At 42.4% G+C, this 23,002-nt stretch overlaps 1 protein-coding gene across 8 annotated transcripts in view; it reads right to left on the reverse strand.

Moving 5' to 3' along the window:
* Positions 1–8,079: 8,079 nt before the first annotated feature.
* The window catches only part of fgfr3 (fibroblast growth factor receptor 3), a 66,166-nt gene continuing 51,243 nt past the window's right edge, over positions 8,080–23,002 (reverse strand). For 2 of the 8 annotated variants that reach the window (XM_041061564.1, XM_041061558.1), the window contains exons 8-18: positions 21,985–22,129; positions 21,159–21,334; positions 17,790–17,938; positions 17,327–17,448; positions 16,907–17,017; positions 16,628–16,818; positions 16,183–16,305; positions 15,407–15,477; positions 12,060–12,197; positions 11,845–11,950; positions 8,080–11,417 (exon numbers count right to left, since the gene is read on the reverse strand). In XM_041061564.1, coding sequence (XP_040917498.1) covers positions 11,253–11,417; positions 11,845–11,950; positions 12,060–12,197; positions 15,407–15,477; positions 16,183–16,305; positions 16,628–16,818; positions 16,907–17,017; positions 17,327–17,448; positions 17,790–17,938; positions 21,159–21,334; positions 21,985–22,129 — 1,497 coding nt within the window. In that variant the 3' untranslated portion in view covers positions 8,080–11,252. The remainder of the gene's footprint in view (positions 11,418–11,844; positions 11,951–12,059; positions 12,198–15,406; positions 15,478–16,182; positions 16,306–16,627; positions 16,819–16,906; positions 17,018–17,326; positions 17,449–17,789; positions 17,939–21,158; positions 21,335–21,984; positions 22,130–23,002) is intronic. The other 6 variants (XM_041061566.1, XM_041061562.1, XM_041061565.1 and 3 more) reach the window with 4 other exon arrangements.

The raw sequence follows: 23,002 nt of genomic DNA on the forward strand, positions 1-23,002 counted from the left end.
TTTTGTTTTGCAGATTCTTTGCAGCCCGTCTGAGGTCTGGTGCTCTGTGTTAACACTGTCAGGCCGTCACTTTTTCATTTCAGTCTTAATCCTCTTTACTTTTACCATCAATTGATAATGATAATTCACAAACCTAGTACAACTGACAGAAAACATTTGGTTTAATTGAGCCTCATGGGAACAAAGGCTCATTCTGTTTTGGAGCACAGGCTGATGATCTGTTGGTCACATGGCTAGTTTGAAGTTAAGTCAGCTGGGCTAACCAGCTAATCTGTATTAGCATTTGTTTATTTCTTTGTTCATTTCTAGATAGTGACTATAGCAGTCGGGTGTTTGTGTGGATTAAACAAATGAGATATAACATGGCAGTCACCAAGCTTTAGAGGCGTTGTTGGGGTATTTTTGAACTCAGACTAGTTGTTTCCCTCTGCTTCCAGTCTTTATGCTCCGTCTCCATATTTAGCTCACAGACATGAGAGTGGTATTTAAGTCTTGGCAAGACAGTGAATACGTCTTTCCATCGTCAAATTTATTGTCTAAGCTTTTAAGTCATTGGGGCTTTCGTTGTATTTTAATGCTAAAAAAAAGTGTTTTGTATAATTGTCACTGTGTCATTTTGTGTATTTAAAGGGGTAGAGACGTCTTGTATTTAAGGAACAACTGTGAATATATCAAACATTTTTAACCTGTAATTATGAAGCATGATGTATTTATGTGAAATGTGTTTTTTTTTCTCTCTGTGCAAAAGCAGACAGATTTTTATAGCCCACTAATTTCCCAAGGAGCCACTGGGCGACTGCAGCACAGAGAAGGGACAACAAATGGAAAAATACTAATAGCTTTTATCTACAGCACATGCTGTATATTGTATTAATATTTAATGTATTCATAGGATCCTACATCAGATGGTAAGTTCCCTGTAGCCTCTGCTTTTTATCTCATTGTAAATCCTGCATATATTAAACAGCTATTTTAAATATCTAGTTAGTAAAACTGCTGGAACACTCTCTCCATTATATATGATTTTTCTGACAGTCAATTGAATATACATGACCAAAACCTAAAGCCTTATTCTACTAATGAATGTATATATCAGTCATCTTAATGTCAAACACGTCATGCAGTTTTTAGATGAGATATTATAGATGGAAATGTCATGTAGTAATGCACTTGGTATAGTTCAGGTTGGACGCAGGGAGTTATGATTTGTTTGTACGACCTTTCTCTCTGGAAATCACCAAGGACAGTTTGAGAAAACAACCAGAGGGAATCAAAAGAACACCGTGCTATCGAACGTCGAGACGCCATGACCCACACGGACATTTTTCCCTCATGATCGCACATCATGGGCGAACATGTCAAAACAGCTCAGAGACGACTACCAACAACCAGGCCCTCCCCGTCATCCTCTAATCCAGCAATTAGAGAAAAGGCCAGAGAGATGGAACAGATGTTCCATAAATGGGAATGGCAGTGGGAGTCCTGGCCATCGATGGTATTCCTAATCTCTCCAAGGAGGACGACCAAGGAGAGAAAGGGAGCAGCCACCCTGCTGCAGCACAGACTGAGGTCAAACAGGGCTCTGCCAACAATTCATAATGCCTGTTTAAAGTAACCTCAGTTGCCAGAAGAGTGGGGTTTGCTGCTTTAGGGTTTGAGCACCATCTGAAATTCCCCCCTCACACACCCGTCTGATATTGAGTGAAGGTTTCATTCAGCCAGGTTTGTGGAGGTGAAATAGCAGGTAGAAGCTGAAGAGACCAAAAATATAAAGGAGAGTAGATGGTGGATTTTATGCTTTCATACATTAAATCTAACTGAACCAAAATGCAGGAGTCAGAACACGAAAAAAAAAAGTTTTTACCATGTAGAAGGACGGACAAACTGGAGGCGAGTGGAGCGCAGAACTGGTCTTAAATAGCAGCGGGAAGAGGGTGAAGTGACGACAGGATTAACTACAGGTGTGCAGGTGAACTGGCAGGAAGTCCCCACACTCTGTACAGACCAAAACAACAACACACACTAACACACACTAACAGGCTGAACACACTAACAAAGACAACATACACCAGAAGGAGAGGGAGATGGTCCCTGTTTAAACCTGTATTTTAGCATGAAAATCTCAAAATTCATAAATACTAAGGACAATCAGTAAATGTCATGTCGGCCCATTGAATCCTTGTCCACCTGTTTTTTCGAGAACAGTTTTGTTGGATCCAGGTTTAAAACAGTAAAGAGCTTGTCTGCACAGTTCTGTTTCAGATGGTGTGAAACTGGGTTTTACGGTCAGGGTTAGGTCCAGACTTCATGTTTTGAAGTTGCGGCCAGCAGTTTGACAGCACGCTGCTTTTGGCTGCAGAGTCAGAGAGTTTTATGTGCTACTTCTGGTGTCCAGAAATACAAACGCTGTGGAATCACTTACAGTAATACATTGTTGGGGAGACACAGAGAAAGGAGGAGGAATATCTTGGATTTTTTAACGTGTTATTTATGTGCTTGTTTTTCTGTAAAACACACTCAGATGTGCCCGTTGAAAACAGGTTTTCGTTATTTGATTAAAAAAGTCGTGAGTTCAGGTCCAATTGTTGCTGCTCAGACTGACGCCTGAGACGAACCCTGCTGTCAGAGGGGCATCCACAACCTACGCAGCAAACAAACCTATGCTGGTCCCTAAACTATCATCAGGTCTATTCCTGCTGCTCAGTGGGACCGGAGTTCTCCGAGGAGCGCTGAAAACCGGATTGTTTTACACGCACCTGTTCCTCAACGTCACTCGGCTACACGCCTGTCTCAGAGGGAGCGCAGTTAATCGCTGATTTGGCACACTTACAGTGACAACATACCAAGGTCCAGTTTCAGGAACTTAGTACGTACACACACACACACACACACTCTCATGCTTATACACACTTTCTCACATAGATAGAAGCATGGTATCTCCTCAGAGCTCGGACTCACACAGATCCACACACATACAAACTCTCACTGAAATATGCACATTATATTACTACCACATTAGCACGAGAGCTATGAAACCGAAGACACCGAAACCTCGTGATGAGGCAAACAGTCCGGCCGCTCAGGAGCCATCTTTGATTTTCCTCTGACTGTTGACTCACCAAAATAACTTCAAACTGTGCAGAACACACAGGGCTGCGTTTTCAAAGCCAGACTGAAACTTGCAATTATTTTCAGAAAAAAAAAAAGAGGGCGACAGTTTGTATATACTGGAACGCTTGAAGCTTTGTGGGTTTGACTGAATGGGAAACAATTAAAGTGCTTCTTGGCAGCACATGAAGCCAGATGAGGCCAGTGGCGGTTCTACATTGAATTACTCCCTGGGCGAGACCCCCTCCGAGACCGTGCTTACTTTTATACATGCATGAAGATGGGACGGCCTGAGTCGCCAATAACCGCCTCTGCAGACGGCGATAAAAATGGCTGAGCTTTTCAGCATGGTCGAGGCCTCTCAGCTCGCCCAGTCTGGGTCAGTCTTTGCTCTCTTTGTCTTTTCTCCTCTTCAGTTCTGCCAGTTTTCCTGTCATACTCTGCAGAGAGATCAGCTTCCTCTAAGTCTTACTTTAATTTGTCAATATTTTACATTTGAAAAATCTTTTATTGATAACGAAATAGGACCAGGCTGATCAACAGCCTGTTGATAAACTCTTCCCATGAAGAGTTTTTCCATGAAGAGTTTTTCAACAAACCAACAGGAAAATATCTCCCAAACTCAATGCATCCCCTCAACTTTCACAGTTACAGTTATCAATTTATAGCTGCTGTGCAGCCACGCCCTTCTCCATTTCAGCTCCTCCTCCTCCTCCTCCTGTGGAAGGCTGGGTGGGAGGTGGTTTAAAGGTCGTACGGCAACCAGAAGAGAGGAGAGTGGGTTTGATGAACGACAGCCGAGGGGATGGTTGGTGGAGTGGGGAACGGGGAGGAGAAGGGGGAAAGGAGAAGGAGAAAAAGGGGCAGTGAGGAGAAGAGAGGAGGAGGAGGAGGAGGGGGCAGAGGGGAGGAATGGAAAGCGTCCACCAACGTAAACACCTCTGAAACAGAAACATCCATTTAGCTGCGAAAACAAGCCCCCCTCACAAGACCTCCGTGAATGGGCCACTTCAGCCGGCCGAGGAAGTTCCAACGAGGGGCAGGATGTTCCCCTCAGGACGCACTTGAGACGGGCTGAGGGCCAAAAGCCTGAATACATAGACCCCTCTCTCTCCCTCTGTCACTGTCCAGCTTTGCCCTCCCACCCTGGCCGAGTGGCTTCAGTACCCCTCGAAACCTCCCCCCTCCTCCCCTGCGTGCCCGCTCCCTCTCCTCCTACCAGCCGTTTACTGAGCTGCAGCCAGCGAGGCGGCGAGGGAGGGCGTGGAACTGCATTCAGCAAACAAAGACAGAGGGGCAAAGACTTTCCGTGATTAAAGAGCAGTTAAGATGCTATGAGAGGCTAATTTGTTCACTGTGTGACAGAATCAACAGGAACTGAAGGCAGAAATCTCTGCTGCCTGCATTTCCTGCTGCTTTTTAAAGGAGAATAAACATAAGATTCAGAGTTAAAGTTCATCTGCTGGTGTCTACAGCCAGTATACCTTCAGCTCACTGCATCCATTTTTGTGTAATTCAATTCACTACATTTTAAATATAAATTTTATGCGTCTGTGATGTCTGTCTTTTTGTTGAGTGCTATAAAACAACCCCTAAATCAAAAGCTTTCCTCACAGTAACTGGATTACTGTGAGAAATCATCAATCTGGAAAAAAACAAAAAAACAAAATCCTCTTGACAGAATAGTTTGACATTTGAGAACATATGTTGATTCACTTTCCAGCCTGGAGTTAGATGAAAAATGATAATAATAAATTGATTTTAAGAGCTTCTTATTTAACCTTAGTACACTCTACATGAAGAACAAAAAGAAAAAAAAAACTGAATCAATAAGAAAGATAAGTCTTCAGACTAGATTTAAAAAAAGAAAAAGAACTGGACTCAGGTTCAGTGAGGGCAAATCAGAGTCATGAAAAGATTTATGCTGCTGTTGTGTGCTCACTAAGTATTAGGCCAAAGCCATAATTGGTTTAGTTTAGCCTAAAGACTGAACGCAGGGGTATCAGCTAACCTGGCTCTCTCAAGTTAAAAAAAATCCACCTACTGTGCCGGAATATTTAAAGCTCAGGCATTAACGTGTTGTAACACAATAGTTTGGTCCATACAAAAAAGTGTAAAAATGACAACGTGTGGTTTTTACTGGGGTTACGTGCTGTTGTGTGTTCCTTGGCGAACAGCGGCCGAGTGTAGGAAGTTCCTGTTGTCTCCGCTGGTTGCTGGGCAGCTTCATGGTGACGTGAAGACCCCATGAGTCCGGCAATGTTAGCTCAGGTGTCACTGAGGGCCTGAAGGTGGACTCTTTCCCTATGTGTGACCACTTATCAGCCAAATTCGTTGGCTGAAGACCAGTGGATGCAGTTGAAAGCTCAGAAAGTTAAGCTCAGCTAGTTACTCGTTTGTATGCAGTTCAACCCACAGTTAGGTTTGCTTATGTAGAAAGAAAAGGAACCCTGATCCTGACATTATTCAGACAAAACAAACAGAGACACCGGGAAAAACAAGCCGACTGACGTGTGCACTCTGCGGTATTTTGGTTTCATCGCATTAACGTGGACTTTTAAACTTCTGATTTGTTCACCGCGATTCACAAAGTCTGTTTGAGTTTTTGTTTGACTTACTTTTGCCATGGGAACTGTTTGTTTTGCAAATACATGCTCTCAGTGACAGACACAGCGTTGACAGCAAACGCTATTATAACATGTTTATTGAAAACCTTTTTTTGACAGCATAGTTTGTCAGGCACAGAGAGAGAGAGAGAGAGAGAGAGAGAGAGAGAGAGAGAGAGAGAGAGAGAGAGAGAGACTGAGAGAGAGAGAGAGAGCTGTGAAAGAGTTTTTTTTTCTTTTCCCAGTGGGAGATGTTTGCCCATAGGGGTTGTTGTGGTGGAATGTTACAGAGGATTCATCATGATCAAAACAGGTACATTGCAACAAACAAGCTATGAATTACAAATAAAAATAAAAATCACATAATGCCAAATGGTTAGTTCCACCTTTCTAAGTTAGAAACATGAATACAGAGGGAGGAAAATAAATTATGTGGGACTGGAAAAAAAAAAATTAAAGGACAAACATGATTTTGTCTCACTATTGTTGTCAAAAAAACAAACAAACAAACAAAAAAACTGGTGTGGAATGCAAAATGAAACATGACAAAACAAATAAAATAAACTGTGTATGAAAATCATTTTCTCTCTAAGATTCTCACGAAACAGCTCACACAGCTACATAAAACTCTACTCATGTACACCAGCAACGTGAAAGCACGTTTCAAACTATAAATTAATCTGGACTAACTCATCGTGGGGTTAGAAATGCACGTCAAACTGAAAACGGGATGAACGAGAGCTGTGTGAAAACTAACCATTCCCACCTGGAAAATAAAATAAATCATAAACATGAAGACAATTTATATCTCTGATAACTCTGGAAGCAAAGGTGTGTGTCCCAGACACCGAAGGAGGCCGAGATAACACCCCTCTCCTCCCGGTTTCATCTTCAATCCTGATTTTCTTTTTGTTTTTACAGAATACAGAATAAATAAGTCAGTCAGAGTAGAGGTGATTAAAGGCCCATGTGTGACTGTACATACAGTAAGAATCCCTCCCTGCTGAGGCCAGCCTGTTCGTTCACTCAAAAGCAAGCTCACTTGTAAAAAGGGTTTGTTGTTTTTAACGCGTCTGTAGAACAACAGACATTTATTTTAGGTTTACGAGGCCTATGCTGATATTTTTATTTTTGCATTGCAGCCAATAATTTTTTGCCCATTGTTAGAATTCAGTGTTTCCCAGTGGTTAAAAAGCCTCTGAAACAGCATTTAGAATAAGACTTAAGAACAAGATTTGTGTGTTATCTTAGCCTCTTAATTCAGAGGAACCATCACATTTATCGCTATCACAATTTCTAAAATAAAACTCCAGTATCTTGTATCATTGCTGTTCACTGAAAGGTACTGAAATAAACGTGGAAGCTTTGTGAGTTAAAAAAAAAAAGAACAACAAATATAAAAGCATGATGGCGCCTCCCAAAATTTTTTTGATGCTGTAAATGGACAAACGTCTTAAATCACTAACTGTATATAATCTGTGTGAAGTGGACTCACTGAAAAAAGCTGTGATGCTCCCCCGCCTTCAAAGCGCCTGAGGCCAGAGGTGTGAAGCTTTTTTTTCTGAGCAGATTTATAGATGTTTATTCTTAACGGATATTTGGGGTAATGATCCTCAGAAACTGTCAGTAACACTGAATCTAAAAGGTACAAACTATGTTCTGACATAAATTACAGCAATCTGGTGAACGGGGTCTGAGGTACCTCAACTGTATCCATGAGCTCTGTGTCATTGCTGCTGACTGAACTGATCAATGGGCCAAACTACAACACAGATGACATAAATTACGCTAATTAGTTGCCATTTACATGGATATCCAATATGGTGCAACACACAGCAACTCTTCACTTTAGTTGTCAAGAGCAAGACGGATATTAAAAACAACACATCCATTTTAAAAGTGATCTAATGGAGGAGACAGAGGCCGTCAGTTTCAGAGTAAAAAGCTTAACAAGGTTAAAGAAAAAAGGCCAGGGAGAGCATCCAAATAAAATAAAACAAAACAAAACAAAATAAAATAAAATAAAATGAAATACATGATAAATTATGCAAGGAGCAAAGCCTGATGGGATCATCAGTATCTGGTAAAATGACTACATCATCATCATCATCATCTTCTGGCTCTTTAATGAAAAACAACACTGAAAAGCAGATAGCTACGAATAAAAATACTCTCACCATAGGGAAAGCTTTTACCCAGCATGGAAGAATAAATAAAACAAAACACCATCCGTTTCATTAGATCCATCCAACCTTTACAGAAGTGCCTTTTTGTCCGCCTTGTTCACTCAAAAAAAAAAAAGAAAACCAAAAAAAAAAAGAAAATCAGGCTTATACTTACAAAGCCTGCTTCTAGTGAGAACTGGTTTTTAACATTTTTTTGTTTTTTGCAATTATACATTCAAAATGTGATCAAAATTAATCAATCTCCTTTTTGTTTGCTCAATTATTCCAGGCACTTCATAGATTTGGGCCAAAACCGTACTGAAAACAGAAATAACAATGACTATGTGTAACCTTTCACTTTACAAAGGCCTTGTTTTTGTGTATGAACCAGTGAAAAAGTACAGAATTTGGTGCTAAAAAACATAAAAATCTCCCATGATAGCAACAGAACTAAATACATATTTTCACTCTTTTAAGTACTTCAGATACTGGGGATATTTCATTAAGTACTGACACGGTCTTGTTGGGCAATTACAATCCATTTCTCTACATAAATTCAGTTCGTACACTGGAGTAAGGCCATTGCACCGTGAGGCGTTGCCACCATTTCCATTTAGCAGCGAGTGAATCGTGTTTCTGAACCCTTCAATGCCACGTGAACGTCGCTTTCCCTTTCGTGACTTTGCTAAAACAGACTGTGTAAACATTTCAACCCTTGTGTTTTTTTTGGGGTCAGCTGGAGAGACGACTGCATATAAAAAAAAAAGGGAGGGAGGGAGGGTGGGGGGTATCCATTTGGCAATCCCATCATCCTTCCCTGCACATGTAACCTCCGCCCGCCTACATTCGACAGTGCAGTAATTTGGTTCAGGGATCTGGAGAACTCTGTGAAACAGACTTTTAAGACTAATTTGGCACTTTTCTGAACAGAACTTGTAGAAGCTTCCACCACAGACATCAAAGTCTCCTTTAACAAACTGATATATATATATATATATATTCTTTTTCTTTGCCATGCAGATCACACAGCGTACCTTCATTTCAGTATTAATACTACGGAGCAGCGATAAAATCTCAAGTGTCTGGGCAGGTTTTTAGTAACACTCAAGCACAAAAGGACATAACAGCTTTACATCTCTGCCTTCAGGCTGATGTTTGTCTCCGTGAGTGTGCACACAGGTGCTAAGTGTCACTGCACGCAGCTTGTTAGAATTGACCCTGTGACCTTTCTCTTACAATAAAAAAAATCTGAAGCCTTCAGAAGCACCACCAAGAGAAAAAAATCCACCTCTATCTGTTTCAGACTGAGAGTTATTTCTGCACTCTGAATAGACTCCAAATCCCAGAATGCATTGTAACTTTCACTTTTTTTTGGCTAAAATCTATTGATGCCATTGTTTCATATATGTTCTCACATTTTTCTGAATGCCCCAAGTTCAAGAATGTTCCCTGGTAGCTGCTGAAAAGCATTCTGGGAAATGCAGCTGTGTGGGAAACTGTTCCCTCTCTCACTAACTGACTGATATTCGGTGGTTTTGTTTTAGTTCATTCATCATTAGTTTCCACTGACAGGTGTAATTTTGCATTAGCTCCACTCACATCTCAGGAGCTGGGATCAGCATTGCATTGTGGGATCTGGTGCTGAGAGCACTACACTGCATTTTACACAAATAAAATGCTGGGAAGTGAATAAGCTGTACATGTAGTGCACTAAGTAGCAAATAGGCTGCAAACAGTAAATAAGTTGAGACTGAAAAGAGAAATATTATCAGTAGGAGGATTCTTCATTAAAAACAGGCTGCTGAGGTTCTCTGAAGGCTTCTTTTGATTCACAGCTAGTTGTTGTTGATGTTCAATATGTCTTTAAGTACTTCAGTCGTACTAAAAGGCCTCTCTGGTACGTATCTCGAAGCGCTGCTATTTCTTGCCCAGCAAGAGTTAATCGTTGCTTTGATATTGCAAACGTCAACTTTTCAAACCAGAATCTGAGCTCAGCGGAAACATCCAGCTCCATTAAGAACGAGCCTTCAGTTCACCAGTCCTCCTCCTCTGGTGGTCGAATCACACTCGCTCTCAAAAATCATCTTCGCGTCTGTCATACATTCTTATTCTTTAAAACTGTAAACAAAAAAAAACAAAAAAAAACAAAAACGTAAAACAATAAAAAAAAAAGATGGATCAAAAACTAGAGGAGTCTGCCAGTTGTGAAAATAACGTCGCAGTTTTGTTGTAAAATAAGTTACAAAAAGTTGAAATAAAAATCTTTGCGTACAGTACTAAAATCCTAAACTAGACCTTTCGAACTTAAGAACCACATGTTAAGTCTATAAATATCTTTACAAATATACACGTTAATTATTCAAATAAACCTTTTCTGTATCACTTTAAATGATTAAATGTTTTCCACGTTCATGACAGTGTCTTCTAGATTGCAATACTTCCATCCTAAAACAATATTTTTAAAAATGTCATTTTTTGTCTTTTAAGTACATGGCTGTGGACAGCAATATCATACATATTTGCATTTATATATTTACAATAAATCATTTTCTAGATACATAAAAAAAACCCTCCGAACCTTACCGTACTTATTACTGAATGGCCCTGAAACTTCGCCTCACATTTGCTGAGGAATTTGTTCCATGATTATCACAAAACTGTTTTTTTTTTTTTTTTGTCGGGATGCTAAAACGTGACGATGGTGTACAAATTCATGAGAAAACACACGTATATGCTCATGTAATCCCTTCTGTTGCTGAACAGACTTCTGTGTAAGTTGTTGGGTATCTTTCGGAAGAACGAGTCCCATCGTTTGCTGGTATATCTTGTCAACGGATTGTCTTTCAGATCGCAAGCTTTTACTGCGATCTCTGGGCTCCGTGCAGACGAGAGGATAAAAATCTGAGGTCCTCGCCTACTGGATCACCAACCAGTCACTGACCAAATGCCCTTCATTCCCTCCTTTTATATCCTTTTTGTCTCTTTTTTTTCCCCCCAACGTCAGGAGGTTTTATCCGAGTAGGCACGGAATGGTTTCACCCCACAGATTGTCCGTAACAAAAGACTGGCCCGAGTACAAAAATATAATTTCATTTCTGAAAAGAAGAACACAAACATGGTTCAACGGCAAAAAATAATCCTTCAATGTTTAAAGAGTCTCTTGGAGGAGGAGGAGGAGGAAGAGGAAGAAAAACTCGTTCGAAGTATTTCGACCTAGAGTTTAAGACGAATCGAAGAGCTGAAGCACTGTGGAAGTATTGCATGCAGAGTTTTTTGTTTCCATATCTTGAGGAGCTTGAGTTACTGAGAGGTGATTATTAGCCACAAACTGTGAGAGGAGGTTAACGTCCACCCTCCCCTCCCAGCCCAGGTTTTATGTTCTAATCACCCCGTTACTGGGAAGCTGTTTGGGAAGACAGGGCTCGTCAGGCAGCGGATCGTGGGCGAACACCGAGTCGTCTCCTGAGGAGCAGGTGCTGTTGGAGTCCTGACAGGTGGGGGAGTACTGCTCAAAGGGCACCGACAGGTCCAGGTACTCCTGTCAGAGGAGAGGTCAGAGGTTAGACAGGGGCGTCAACGTCAAATCCCTTCTGTGGTCACATGAGAGGGTGAAAAATGACATAGTTGAACCGTATTATCATATATTCTAGGAGATAATTACAGATCCACAGAAAAACTGACTTTAATCTGTTTTATGATTATATTTTAATGCCTGATTTCCAACATAATTTCTTATGTCTTGACATTGTGAATATTGTTGTACAGATTTTAGACTGACATTATGAATAATCCCTTTTTTTGTGGGTTTGCATAGCAGGAGCTATGAACAAAAATTTTGTTCATATTTCCTCCTGATTTAAAAAGTCGGGGCCTGATGTGGTGAAAGGTGAAATGAAGAGGAGGGTTTTGTGTCCTCCTGGTGTTTCCACGCTGTCTGTGAGCTGCAGCTGAGCAGGGAGACTTACATCGGTGGAAGTCATTGATAGAACCCGGTCGTGATCTTCTACCAGCTGTCTGAAGGTCGGTCTCTGCGATGGCACTGCATGCCAGCACTCCCTCATGATCATGTACCTGAAACACACACATCAGTGTTTGGTCTGGAAACAATCTAGCAGTATAACTGTAAGTCTACAACTTTATCTGCCTTCTGTAAACAAGGTGATGCAGGTAAAACACGTACAGTTCATGGGTGCAGTTGGCAGGTTTGTCCATCCGGTGTCCCTCCTTCAGCAGCTTGAAGAGTTCTTCTACTGGGATTCCTGGGTAAGGTGAGCCTCCCAGGGTAAAGATCTCCCACAACAACACACCATAGGACCACCTGTACAAACACGAGAGAATACAATTCAAATTCAGTACACAACTAGAACAGCACTCCATAGAGCGCATCCCTCCACGGAGGCAGGAAATGGCCCCTTCAGCCGGATCTGCAACCAAAATTCAAAGGGTTCTTCTGTGGCCGATTCCTCATCCCTCAACAAGTTTGGTGCAAATAGGTGCAAACTCCTCGGCGGAGGCCACGAATACAAATTAGAGGTCCGACCACACTCATGGCCTGAAGCAGTCATGGTTCAGAAAGAGGCTATCCTTCCTCAGATACACCGATCGATCTGTTTGGGGGATCTTAAATAATGTTAACTGCACTCAAATGAAGAATCAATTTGACATTCTTATTGTCTCAGACAGTGGGTCAATATTTGTAGAAATCAAAATTTCTTCTCTCAGGCCAGAAAGGAGAAGAATGAAAACTCAAACTAATCAGAAAGAAATGGAAAACAGACTGTGATCTGTTAATAAACACAGAGATTTGATCTAACAGATCGTGTCAGTCTCTGATGTTCGGACAGAAACCTTCAGATATGTAAACAGTAATACCTTTTTTTTCTGCATATGTCTGTAGGTCGGACCGGAGTACTGTTTCAGAAACACAAACACGCCCTGAACTGAAGTGAGAACAAAATGAATGTAAAAACGCATCAAACTGTATCTACGGTTACAGCCCAGCTGCCGTCCTCCAGAAACTGTTGGAGCTCTAAACCAAGCCATCATCTCGCTTTCTTTCTCCCTCCGTGGCAGTAGCTGCTGCATTATTCCGAAAGGTTTAAAAAACATGAAGGTAGGTAATCAGATAATCGGCGGTCTATTAACCCAGTGTACTATTGTTCGGCTGTTCGTCCAGTGAATCAGGATCAGACCCCTCCTCTCACTGCGGTGCTCGGCCGCTTAATCTAATTATCCACGCTCCGGTCCAGAGGGTGGAAAACAGCCATTACTGGCCGGGCCGGCTAGTCCACCATCCAAACACAGAGGCAGGGAGAGCGAGAGACAGGAGACTAAGGGAGGACCGTGGTGAAAGAGAGACATCAGAAATTCAGAGGGAAAAAGGGGAAACAGGGACTAAAGACGGAGCTGAAGCTGAGAATAACCACCCAGACTGAACAGACTCATTATCTTTATAGTGTTCTGGACATAAACAAATGAGGTCTTTAGGGTCAGAACGGGTTCAGGACTATCTCAGGGACGACTGCAGGGATCAGCAGAAAGTAAACAGAGCCACAGACGGAGTCTGTTTATATTCACTGCTGGTTGTCAGGGATGAATATTCACAGGCTATTAGGGTTTTAATAGGAGGACGCAATAAAGATGTAAACACTTAATTTTTCATTGGCACCTGCGGCAACCAGAGCTGACACTCTAAGAATGAGAATGAAGGCCAGCGTCACTGTGATGTTTGGGTCTGTGAGATTCAGAGGCTCCGAGCATGAGAAGGACGTTTGTATTGTTTCTTGAAACCGACAAAAGACAAAACCTCTCCATTAAAAGCAGAACAATAAGGCTCTGAGATCAAAACACACAGACTCTTCTCTTTCACCTTCCTGTGCTTTGTTTTGGTACATGGGTCTCAATGAACACGCTTGTTATCTGTCATCTAATCATATCAAAAGTCTATGAAGCCAAACTCTACGTGCTCGCCATGTGGTCACAAAGAGACGTAACCTTGAAGGTAAAAACCCTCAGTAACACTCGAAACTTTGATAACAGCTTTATTGTTTTATTGGTAAACTTATAGCTCCTGGAGTTTATCGTGACCCTTTTTACAACAAAAAACGTGAGTTCTTCGCTCACACAGAAAAACAACATTATTCTCTGCTTTTAAAGGATTAGTGCGTCGCTCTGAAGGTGCACTAAGATTTGTTCACTGCAGCTTTTATAGACTGGCACCTCTGAAACAGCTGAAATAAAATCCTCACCTCCGTGATATTGGCAAAGGGACCACCCCACTGGCTGAAGAATTAAAAAGTCAACATCAGCACTGTGTAAGCGTGCACTCTGAGAGTTTAAAAAAGTGAATCCAAGCCTGTATCACTTACTCGAAACGACAAGTTGCCTCTTTGTGAACTGCTTTTCCGCACTAAATGTGCGAATCTACGCTGAGTACATCCCGACTCCTCGAGCGTTCTCCCTGCCGGTTCTGCCTCAGAGCTGTGAATGTTTGGGACGTTGAAATTCGTGTGAACCTGACAGCGTGAACTGTGATGTCGGTTGTGCCTGTGTGGGCTGCTGCATGCAACAGTGTTGTTCCATTCAGTTGTTGTCTGGCTGTTTGCTTGTTGTTTGATTGTGAGTGTGTGTCAGATTTGTTTTAATGTGTTTTAATGGTTCCTCCGTCTGTTTGAGTGTAATCTGTTTCTTGAAAAACCATCACAGGTCAAAAGTCAAAGTCCCCTGGGGTGTGCGAGAGTAAACCGGCTGCGGAGCGACTACTGTATGAAGGCAGGAGGAGGTTTGGCGGGAGGATTGACTCTGTAATCCAGACCTGCTGAAATAACAGAGCAGACTGATTCTCCTCTCGGCCCGTTCCCAGCCCAGTGTAATCACACTGCGAGCCAGTGTTGACAGGGTCCCGTGTTTGGCTTGGATGGCTGTGCTGGGGACACAACGTCTGGCTTCAGCCCGCAGGGGGGCGAGGAGCGGCTTACGGGGGGGAACGCAGCTACCGCAAGACAGATTGACTTTGCGACCTTCTCGCCTAAACTCGCCTTTCTCCTCCTGATCGCAGCCAACACGGGAGCAACCAGGGGTCATAAAAGGTGCATCTGTCTCCGCAGCTCCGATTCCTTTGGGTTGTTGTGGAAAAACACCCTGAGGGAAAAACCACTGACCCTCTTATCTCCTTCTGTTCTGGGCCAGGCTGGATTTACACTGATAAAACAGCAGTAAGATGTCGGGGCTCCGTTGTGCTTCTGTCTCTCTCTCTGATGTCGTGTTGGGAGATTAAAGAACAAACGCAGAGAGGAATGCAGAGTCACTGATACACAAGAAGCTCGTTATTATGAAGAGAGCGCAGATGACAGCGAGCGGGGGATATTTGGAAAGGGAACGCTATGATTCCATATTCACACGCACAAACTCAGCTTTTGATGCTAACACGCTCAGTCACGATATTTCAACACCCGGATTCCTCCGGTGTACAGCAGCTCCACATGAGTGGACAGTTGGCATGTGTTGGTTTCGTTTGTGCAAACTCACACGTCGCTCTGGTGCGTGTAGACCCGGTCGAACAGAGCCTCCGGAGCCATCCATTTCACGGGCAGACGACCCTGCAACAACAGAGGTACAACAGAACCGCTTTGATCAGCAGAACCACTCCGGACAGAGCAGACAGTGGAACACTGGACCCAAATGGACAGACTTCAGCCTTGTCCTGCCATGACCGTCCTTACACCTTGAACTTCAGCTACACTGTCTCATGACAAGAGTCTCAGCCACATTAATTTACCAGGTATAAAGTGTTATATATATATAATTTCTCTACTTTCACTCTAGACTCCACAGATATAACTCATTTCATTACTTTCATAAAAATCTATTAAAAGTTTAAGGTAAATTCATCTTTGTCACATTGATATTCCACTATGAGCCTGAACATCACCTCTTGGGTTTTGTTAATCATGTTGAATGTTCTTTCTAACTCGGTAAACTGAACTCTGAATGCCTCTACCTGCTTGGGCATCAAATTCACATAACTAATGTTTGTTTAATTTCCATTTTCTTGTCTGTAAGAATCTAATGAAAGGTTGCATTCATCCTAACACTGTCATAATATCAGGGTCCAAGTGTTTGTAGCCCAGAAGAGTCCACTTGTCGATTTATTGAGTGTTTGATCTCGTTTTCCTTCCATGACCCGACTGTGAGACTCTAATTTTCGAGAATGAGAAACTAAAGTTACTGTTTATATTTTAAAAGCTGAAATGGTTTGCCAGCTCTGTTTATCTGACCAAGAATTCTGGTGGAATGAGACTCACGTTCGTGGTCTTTTTGTAGTAGTCTATATTGTGCACGTCTCTGGCCAGACCGAAGTCTGCGATCTTCATAACGTTGTCCTCCGTCACAAGGACGTTTCTGGCTGCCAGGTCTCTGTGGATACACTGAGGGAAGAAGAAGCACAAATACATCAAACACCCATTGACAACGCATTGTACACACACACACACACACTCTCAGACACACATGTAGGCTGATAACTTTCACTTACCCTCCTCTAACTTAAATACTTGTGCCTACATGTCACACTAAGGTTGTACAATTAAAAAAAACAAAACAAAACTGTTTAACAGGCCAAAAAACTTTCAGATTTCGAAAGTAACAGCTGGCGAACATGCCCACATCCACACACAGAGGCTCAGTTCAGTAAAACACTAAACACAATGTGCACTTCAGCATTGGGGACACAGCATCATGTTGGCTGACCTTCTGCGAGGCGAGGTACTCCATGCCTCGGGCGACCTGGTAGGCGCAGGACACCAGGTCTTTGAAGGTGAGCTGCTCGTCGGGGATTTTACACGTGTCAAAGGAATAGTCCATGCCCGGGGGCCGCCGCGCCCGCAGGTACTCCCTCAGGTTGCCTTTTGAGGCATATTCCACCAGAACGTACAGAGGACCTGCACGCAACACAAATCCCAGTGTCACTATCAGGACTCGATTAATTACTGACTTTATTATTTTCACTGCAATGCACTGTGGCCTCACCATCCTGCGTACAAGCTCCCAGCAGGTTGATAATGTTTTTGTGCTTTCCAATCATCTTCATCATCTCCATCTCTGACACCAGGTCTGACAAATCTTTATCCGTGGCATCATCTAGAGACAAACAAAAGACAAAAACAAAACCGGATCGGAACCATTAATTAAATGCTTCATTTGTGCAGCAGGTTTTTCAGAGCAACAAAGGACGGAAATGCAGATAAAAGCAGGAGAGAACAGACTGAGCATATGGGAAACATGAGACCAGACAAACCAGATAAATGATTATGTACAGAGAGAGAGAGGGAATGCATGAGAGACACAAAGCTGCTGATCTCCTTCAGGAAATCACAGAGAAAAGTACCTTCGCTGTCACTGTCAAGGTTGCGTTTAAGTTCCTGGAGCGGAGGTTCAACAATAACTAACCTTTTAGCATTTTCACAGCAACAGTGAGCGGCTTGTTGGGCTTCTCTTTGTCGATGCCGACGGCCTCGGCCATCACCACCTGACCGAAGCAGCCCTCGCCCAGAGGTTTCCCCAGCGTTAGCCTGAAACAAAAGCAAAACCATTTCAGAGCTTGGATTTCTTTTGCTGCAAGAGGTGTCGAGGAGTGTTTTTTTAATTTCTCTGTGAATTACACTTTTGAATGAGATTGATTTGGTTGCCAAGTACAATATGTGTGGAGGCAGGTGTCATGGTGACCTTGATGTATTGATGGCTTGCGTGTTTTCACAGCACGGTACAAGGACAACAGCACAGTATCTGTTCATTCTGAAATATGTTGCTTGGCAGGAAAAAAAGCCACAGCACACCGTGTTTTTTTTCTGACAGGCGCTTAAATGTCAGTGATGAATGTAGACCCGGGGAAATGTTTTTTCTTCTTTCTTACCGTGTTCGGGGAAACTCCCACTTGGGATCAGATGGCAGTTCGAGCTCCGAAACATTGGCCAGCATTGGTCCGTCGCTGGATGACAGGCGGGCGATCCTGACCAATGGTGTGTTGGAGTTCATGGAGGAATTGGAATCCAAGGACACCTGCTTGGGTGCAAAAAACAAACTGTTATAGTCTCTGAAAAGGGAGAGGTGATGTGTGTTCAAACAAGGAGACAGAAGGAAAAGAGGAATAAAGTGTATTTAAAAACTATAATTGCTTCTTGATGTATAGAATATTCTTCATCTATTTAATAATTTCCTGTAAGATGCTGAAAATGTTCAAGCTGTGGCTTGATGGAAAGTGCTGCCCAGGGAAATTCATGAAAAAATATTTCACTCCTAAAAGTCAAAACTGCCATCAGTTAAACTTGGTTTGAACTTCAGTATTTAAGGACTAAACAAATGATTTAATAACTTGTCAGAATGGAATGCTTTCTGGCAACGATCGACTGCAAACATCACACGTCTCAGGACCAATGTCAGGGATCTTTCAGCAGCTTAGAGTTTCTCTGAAACACAGCCTGACTTCTGACACCAGCGGTGACTTTTACAAACAGCCGGCCTGTGGCTGCGCGCGGGAGGAAGCAGGCAGTAACAAAGACGAATGAAGGCGGATGCAGAGGTGGGCGAGCGAGTGGCGGGGCTGGATGGACGTCTCTATCCATCAAAGAGCTCCATTTCCAGACCGGCGGTGCTGCCACTGAGCCCGTGGGCTCGACATCCTCACACCATTTATCTGACTGCTGGGGGGGAGCTGATGGCTCCGGCCCGGCTTTTTGATGAATCTGTTTGTGTCAGAGTCTGCCAGCTCAGCCCCTTCAGGTGGGGTCCTGAAACAAACATGTCCACTTACCAGACTTCCCTCCTCAACTTCTCAACAGGAGGAAAATGAGAAAAACGCTGCAAAGCTAGAAAAAAAAAAAAAAAAAAAAAACTCAAAACGCCCCGACCACAATTTCAGAGGCATGAAAAGTAATATCTGATAGAACATGCCAGGAGGTTTATGGGAGATTTACTCTGAGTTATGAAAAAGAAAGGAGAGAACCAGGAGATTAGCTTTACAAAAACGAAGCAAAGATTACAGAAAAATGCAATAAGGTCTTTCTTTCTTTCTCTGCACTACCTTATAAGAGCATGTATATGAAGGTAGCAGAAATAGAAAAGATTTAGAGGCCACAATTAAGACAATCTTTCAAAAGATGAAGTACCTGATGTTAACAGGAATGCTTTTAATTAACAGGTAGTAGTTAGAAAAACACATTAATTTGCAGTGTTTCCAGTTAAATCCTAACTTTGGTTTTAAAAGTCATGTGCTTGTTTTCCAAGAAGTGAATTATATGACTTTCAAGCAACAGTTTTCTAAAAATGCAACTTTTGCATTTTGAGGAGCACAACCCTTCAATTACGAAGCTGGAAAGCTGGAGCTCGCACAGAGCAGCCACACAGCAGCTGTGTCCTGTGTCCTGTGCACTGCGGGAGTCCAGCAGGGTGGGGCAGGATGGATAATGACTAACTCATCTGCATTTTAGACATTCATATCATCGATGCATCCACAGTGCGGTCACAAGATTCACAACACTGTCTGGATTACAAATACTGCGAGAGACCAAAGGAATGAAGCCACACTGCACTGCCTGGTAGTTTTTTTCGAAGATTATATAAGACAGAGACGGAACAAGAAAAGAAATAGAAGCTTGGGAGCTCAGATTGAAGTCGTTTCATGAGAGTAAAGTGGAGTGAAGAGAGGAGAAGATGAAGCTGGGGGTAAATTAATTAGTGTGGAGAAAGGAAGGCTGGATAAGGGAAGGTACTCCAGCCTGGCCTTCAGAGAACCCTTTTCCCTTCTTGGACATGTCTGATTCTTGTTCCTGTTTAGGCTCAGACTGGTCCTGGTCTAACCACTGATGGATGTTGACTCAGCTTTTTTTTCCTTGCCTGTCTGGAGAACGCAACCCCACTGAACAATCCTGCAAAGCCAATGCTCTCCCAAAAACACAATTCCCACCACGTAAACTATTGCTAATCATTCTAAGTTAATTTAAATAAAAGTGGATTTCTTTATATGACAAATGTAGTTCTCAAAGGTAACACCAAAACTTATCCTCTTTTCACTTTGGGTTTTGCACAGTTTAAATGAAATAAGATAAAACATGTTAATTAGTGAGTTAGAGAGGCCTGGGTAGGCAGATTTTGCTGCTGTTTGATAAAGCCAGGCTAACTGTTTCCCCCTGTTTTCAGTCTTTGTGCTGAGCTAAGCTAACTGCTGCTGGCTCCAGCTTCTTCTAGAACACAGACATGAGAGGTCTATCAATCTTCTCATCTCGGTCTCTCCAAGAAAGTGAATTTTATTATAGTATTTTCCAAAATGTCAAACTCTTCCTTTAATCTTTAATTCTTTCAGTTTATCGGTTTGTCTTGTCCTGGTTTGCATTCTGTTTGAACTTGGTCTTGGATTTGACTCAGACTTGACTGAGGTTTTCCTTGAATGCGGCTCTGAGAGACAATGACGTGAAGACTTCTGCAGACTACAGGCTGTGGCGAGGCAGCTGCTCCACTTTATGCTTCTCTCCAAACAGTTGAGGGGCGAGTGTGTGTTACACAGAGAGTGAAATCTAAAACTAACACTGACAGTCACAGGAGGGCATAAATATCCCTGAGCTGAATCTGCTCCAAGATAAATGTGAACACATGTCACCAGTGTGATGCCTTCCAGCGTCCACACTACGTCACCAAGACAGCAGGACAGAGGGATCCGCGACAGATAGACGTACAATAACCTTCTGTATTTATTTATACTCTAGCTTGCGTGAGTCCAATCCTCTGTGCAATCCGTCTTTGAATGTTATAGAAGCTGAAAGGACAGATATTGCACATTCAAACTCTTGTGTAGGTTTCTCATTGTGGCACTGATGCAGAAATATTACACTGTTTTTCCATGACTATCCGTAACTAATTTGAAGTTCTTTCCTGAGTTAATAATGTTTCCTATTTAACTGTTCAGGCTGTTTTTCAAAATAATCTAACTTGTGCTGCAGTTCTATTTGTTTTAGTGGGAAACAGCTGAAAACAGAATCTGATGCAAAGAATTTACTAAAAAAAAAAATTCTTGATGTGTCTTTAATTTTTAAGAGAAATTAATATAACAAACTGCAGCAGTACCTCAGGGATTACAGGTGTGTTTTTTAAACACAGGCCCCATTGCAACATAAGTTCACCTACATTAACTGCATCAGGTTCGACCAAACTGTTCAAACGCTAAGCTAAACAGAGAGAGAGAGAGAAAAGGAGGAAGTGCTGTACGAATCTTGTATCTACTTTCTGTTACCTGTCTCTTGAGGGGGAACTTTGAGAGCTTTTGCACGGGCGGCGTGGGCAGGGTCTTCTGCGTGGTCATCCTCATGCGGCAGAGGACGACGATGACCACGGCGAGGATGAAGAGCACGCAGCCCGTCACGTAGATGAGGATGTCGGCGTAGTAGTCTTCCTTCTCCTGGCTCACTGCTTTCGGAGGAGGGCGTTGGGCACATTAAATGTCAGTCAATATAAACACATTAAATTCATACAAAACAAGTATTGCTTTTCTCAGTAGCACATTTTACTTCTAAGGATTCTAGGAAGAAATTTTTATGAAATAACATCGATAAATCAAAACTAAAACACATCACAAACTCGCCTTTGTGCACCGAAAATATGCCTTTACTCTGTGTTTAGACAGCAAAGTAATCAGCTTGTAGTTTTATAATGCTGCAGGTAATTGCACCTGTGATATGTTTCTCCCCAGGGAGGTAATTATTGTGCTGAATACTGAACACATAAATGTCTTGCAATTGCCCTGTAGCCCTGAGACATTTAAACAGACGATCTGCTCTGATTAAAAAATGTCTTTCATTGGAGGCTGGATTGCATGTTCGGTTAAATTAAAGGGACGGTGACACAGTTGCAACAGACTTAAAATGTGTTAACAAGCAACAATTTACAATAATTTGGGATAATTATGTTTGAAAATGAATGTAAAATATTGTACTACTGAGCAAAACATGAGATTATTAAAAAAAAAAGTACAGGAACAATCACAGTTTTATGGAGTTCAAAACATTTGAGACGGTAAAAGTGACTGAACCCAGAGACCAACAGACATAAGAGGAATATACCTGGAAGCACCGTCAGCCAAGCAGAGTGGTAAGCATAGCCGATAGAGTTCCCTGCCAGGCAAGTGTACTCGCCCGCATCCTCAAAAGACACATTGGTCAAGAAGAGAACCTCTAGCTCCTTATCTGTAGTGTTAATGCCAGCCGTCTGTGGAGGATGAGAGAGGTTTAAGATGGAGGAGGGACAACAGAGAGAGAGAGAGAGAGAGAGAGAGAGAGAGAGAGAGAGAGAGAGAGAGAGAGAAAGAAGAGATATCATGAGCCCAAAGCTTCTTAGAGGAAACACCAAATTCACCCTGGAGGAGGAAAGGACAGGACTGAGGATTTGAAGGGCTCAGCAGTGCTGTTTTCTTCTGCTGACAGCACCACCACCAACACCTGAAAACACCCAAGCAGCACCTTCACCATGCTGCGAAAGAAGCTTGTTGGTTCAACCTAAGGCCACAGGCAGCCTGAAACCTTTCAAACAGCACAAATCTTCTTATCATGCAATTTAGGAAAGTTGTTGAATTGTTCAAATCATATTTTCCTTAATTGTTTTTAGGCTCAGAAACAGAAGAAAGGGACATAATGGGTGAAAATCTTCAGCGCCTGTGAGATTAAATTGAACCAGCGCAAAGTTTACCTGACACCAAAGCAAAGCAGATCCCCACAATGCAATGCAATGACCTGTCTGGAGCAGAAATCCTTTCGTTCTGTATCAGCTGAAGAAACTTACATTCAGTTTTATGAATACAAGCCTAATACTCTGTAATACGATAAAGACTCAATATGGTTTCTTCTGAAAAACCTTAAAATTACTCAAAAAAAGAGCATCACTGCGGTTGTGGCTTTTCCCCTTTGACTAATAGCTGGTGTGATGACCAGTGGGGGAGTCTGTTTCAAACCCAGTATCTGATGTGGCTTGGTAGGGGATGAGGTGGGCTACTCTCGCTCCATGGGCCTCAGTAATGAACAGCGACATGGAGACCCAGTCATGAATCACAGCCCTGCTGCATGCTTTCATAAGAAAGCCAGTTTG

Source organism: Toxotes jaculatrix, chromosome 17 (assembly GCF_017976425.1).
Source record: "Toxotes jaculatrix isolate fToxJac2 chromosome 17, fToxJac2.pri, whole genome shotgun sequence".
Taxonomy (NCBI): domain Eukaryota; kingdom Metazoa; phylum Chordata; class Actinopteri; family Toxotidae; genus Toxotes; species Toxotes jaculatrix.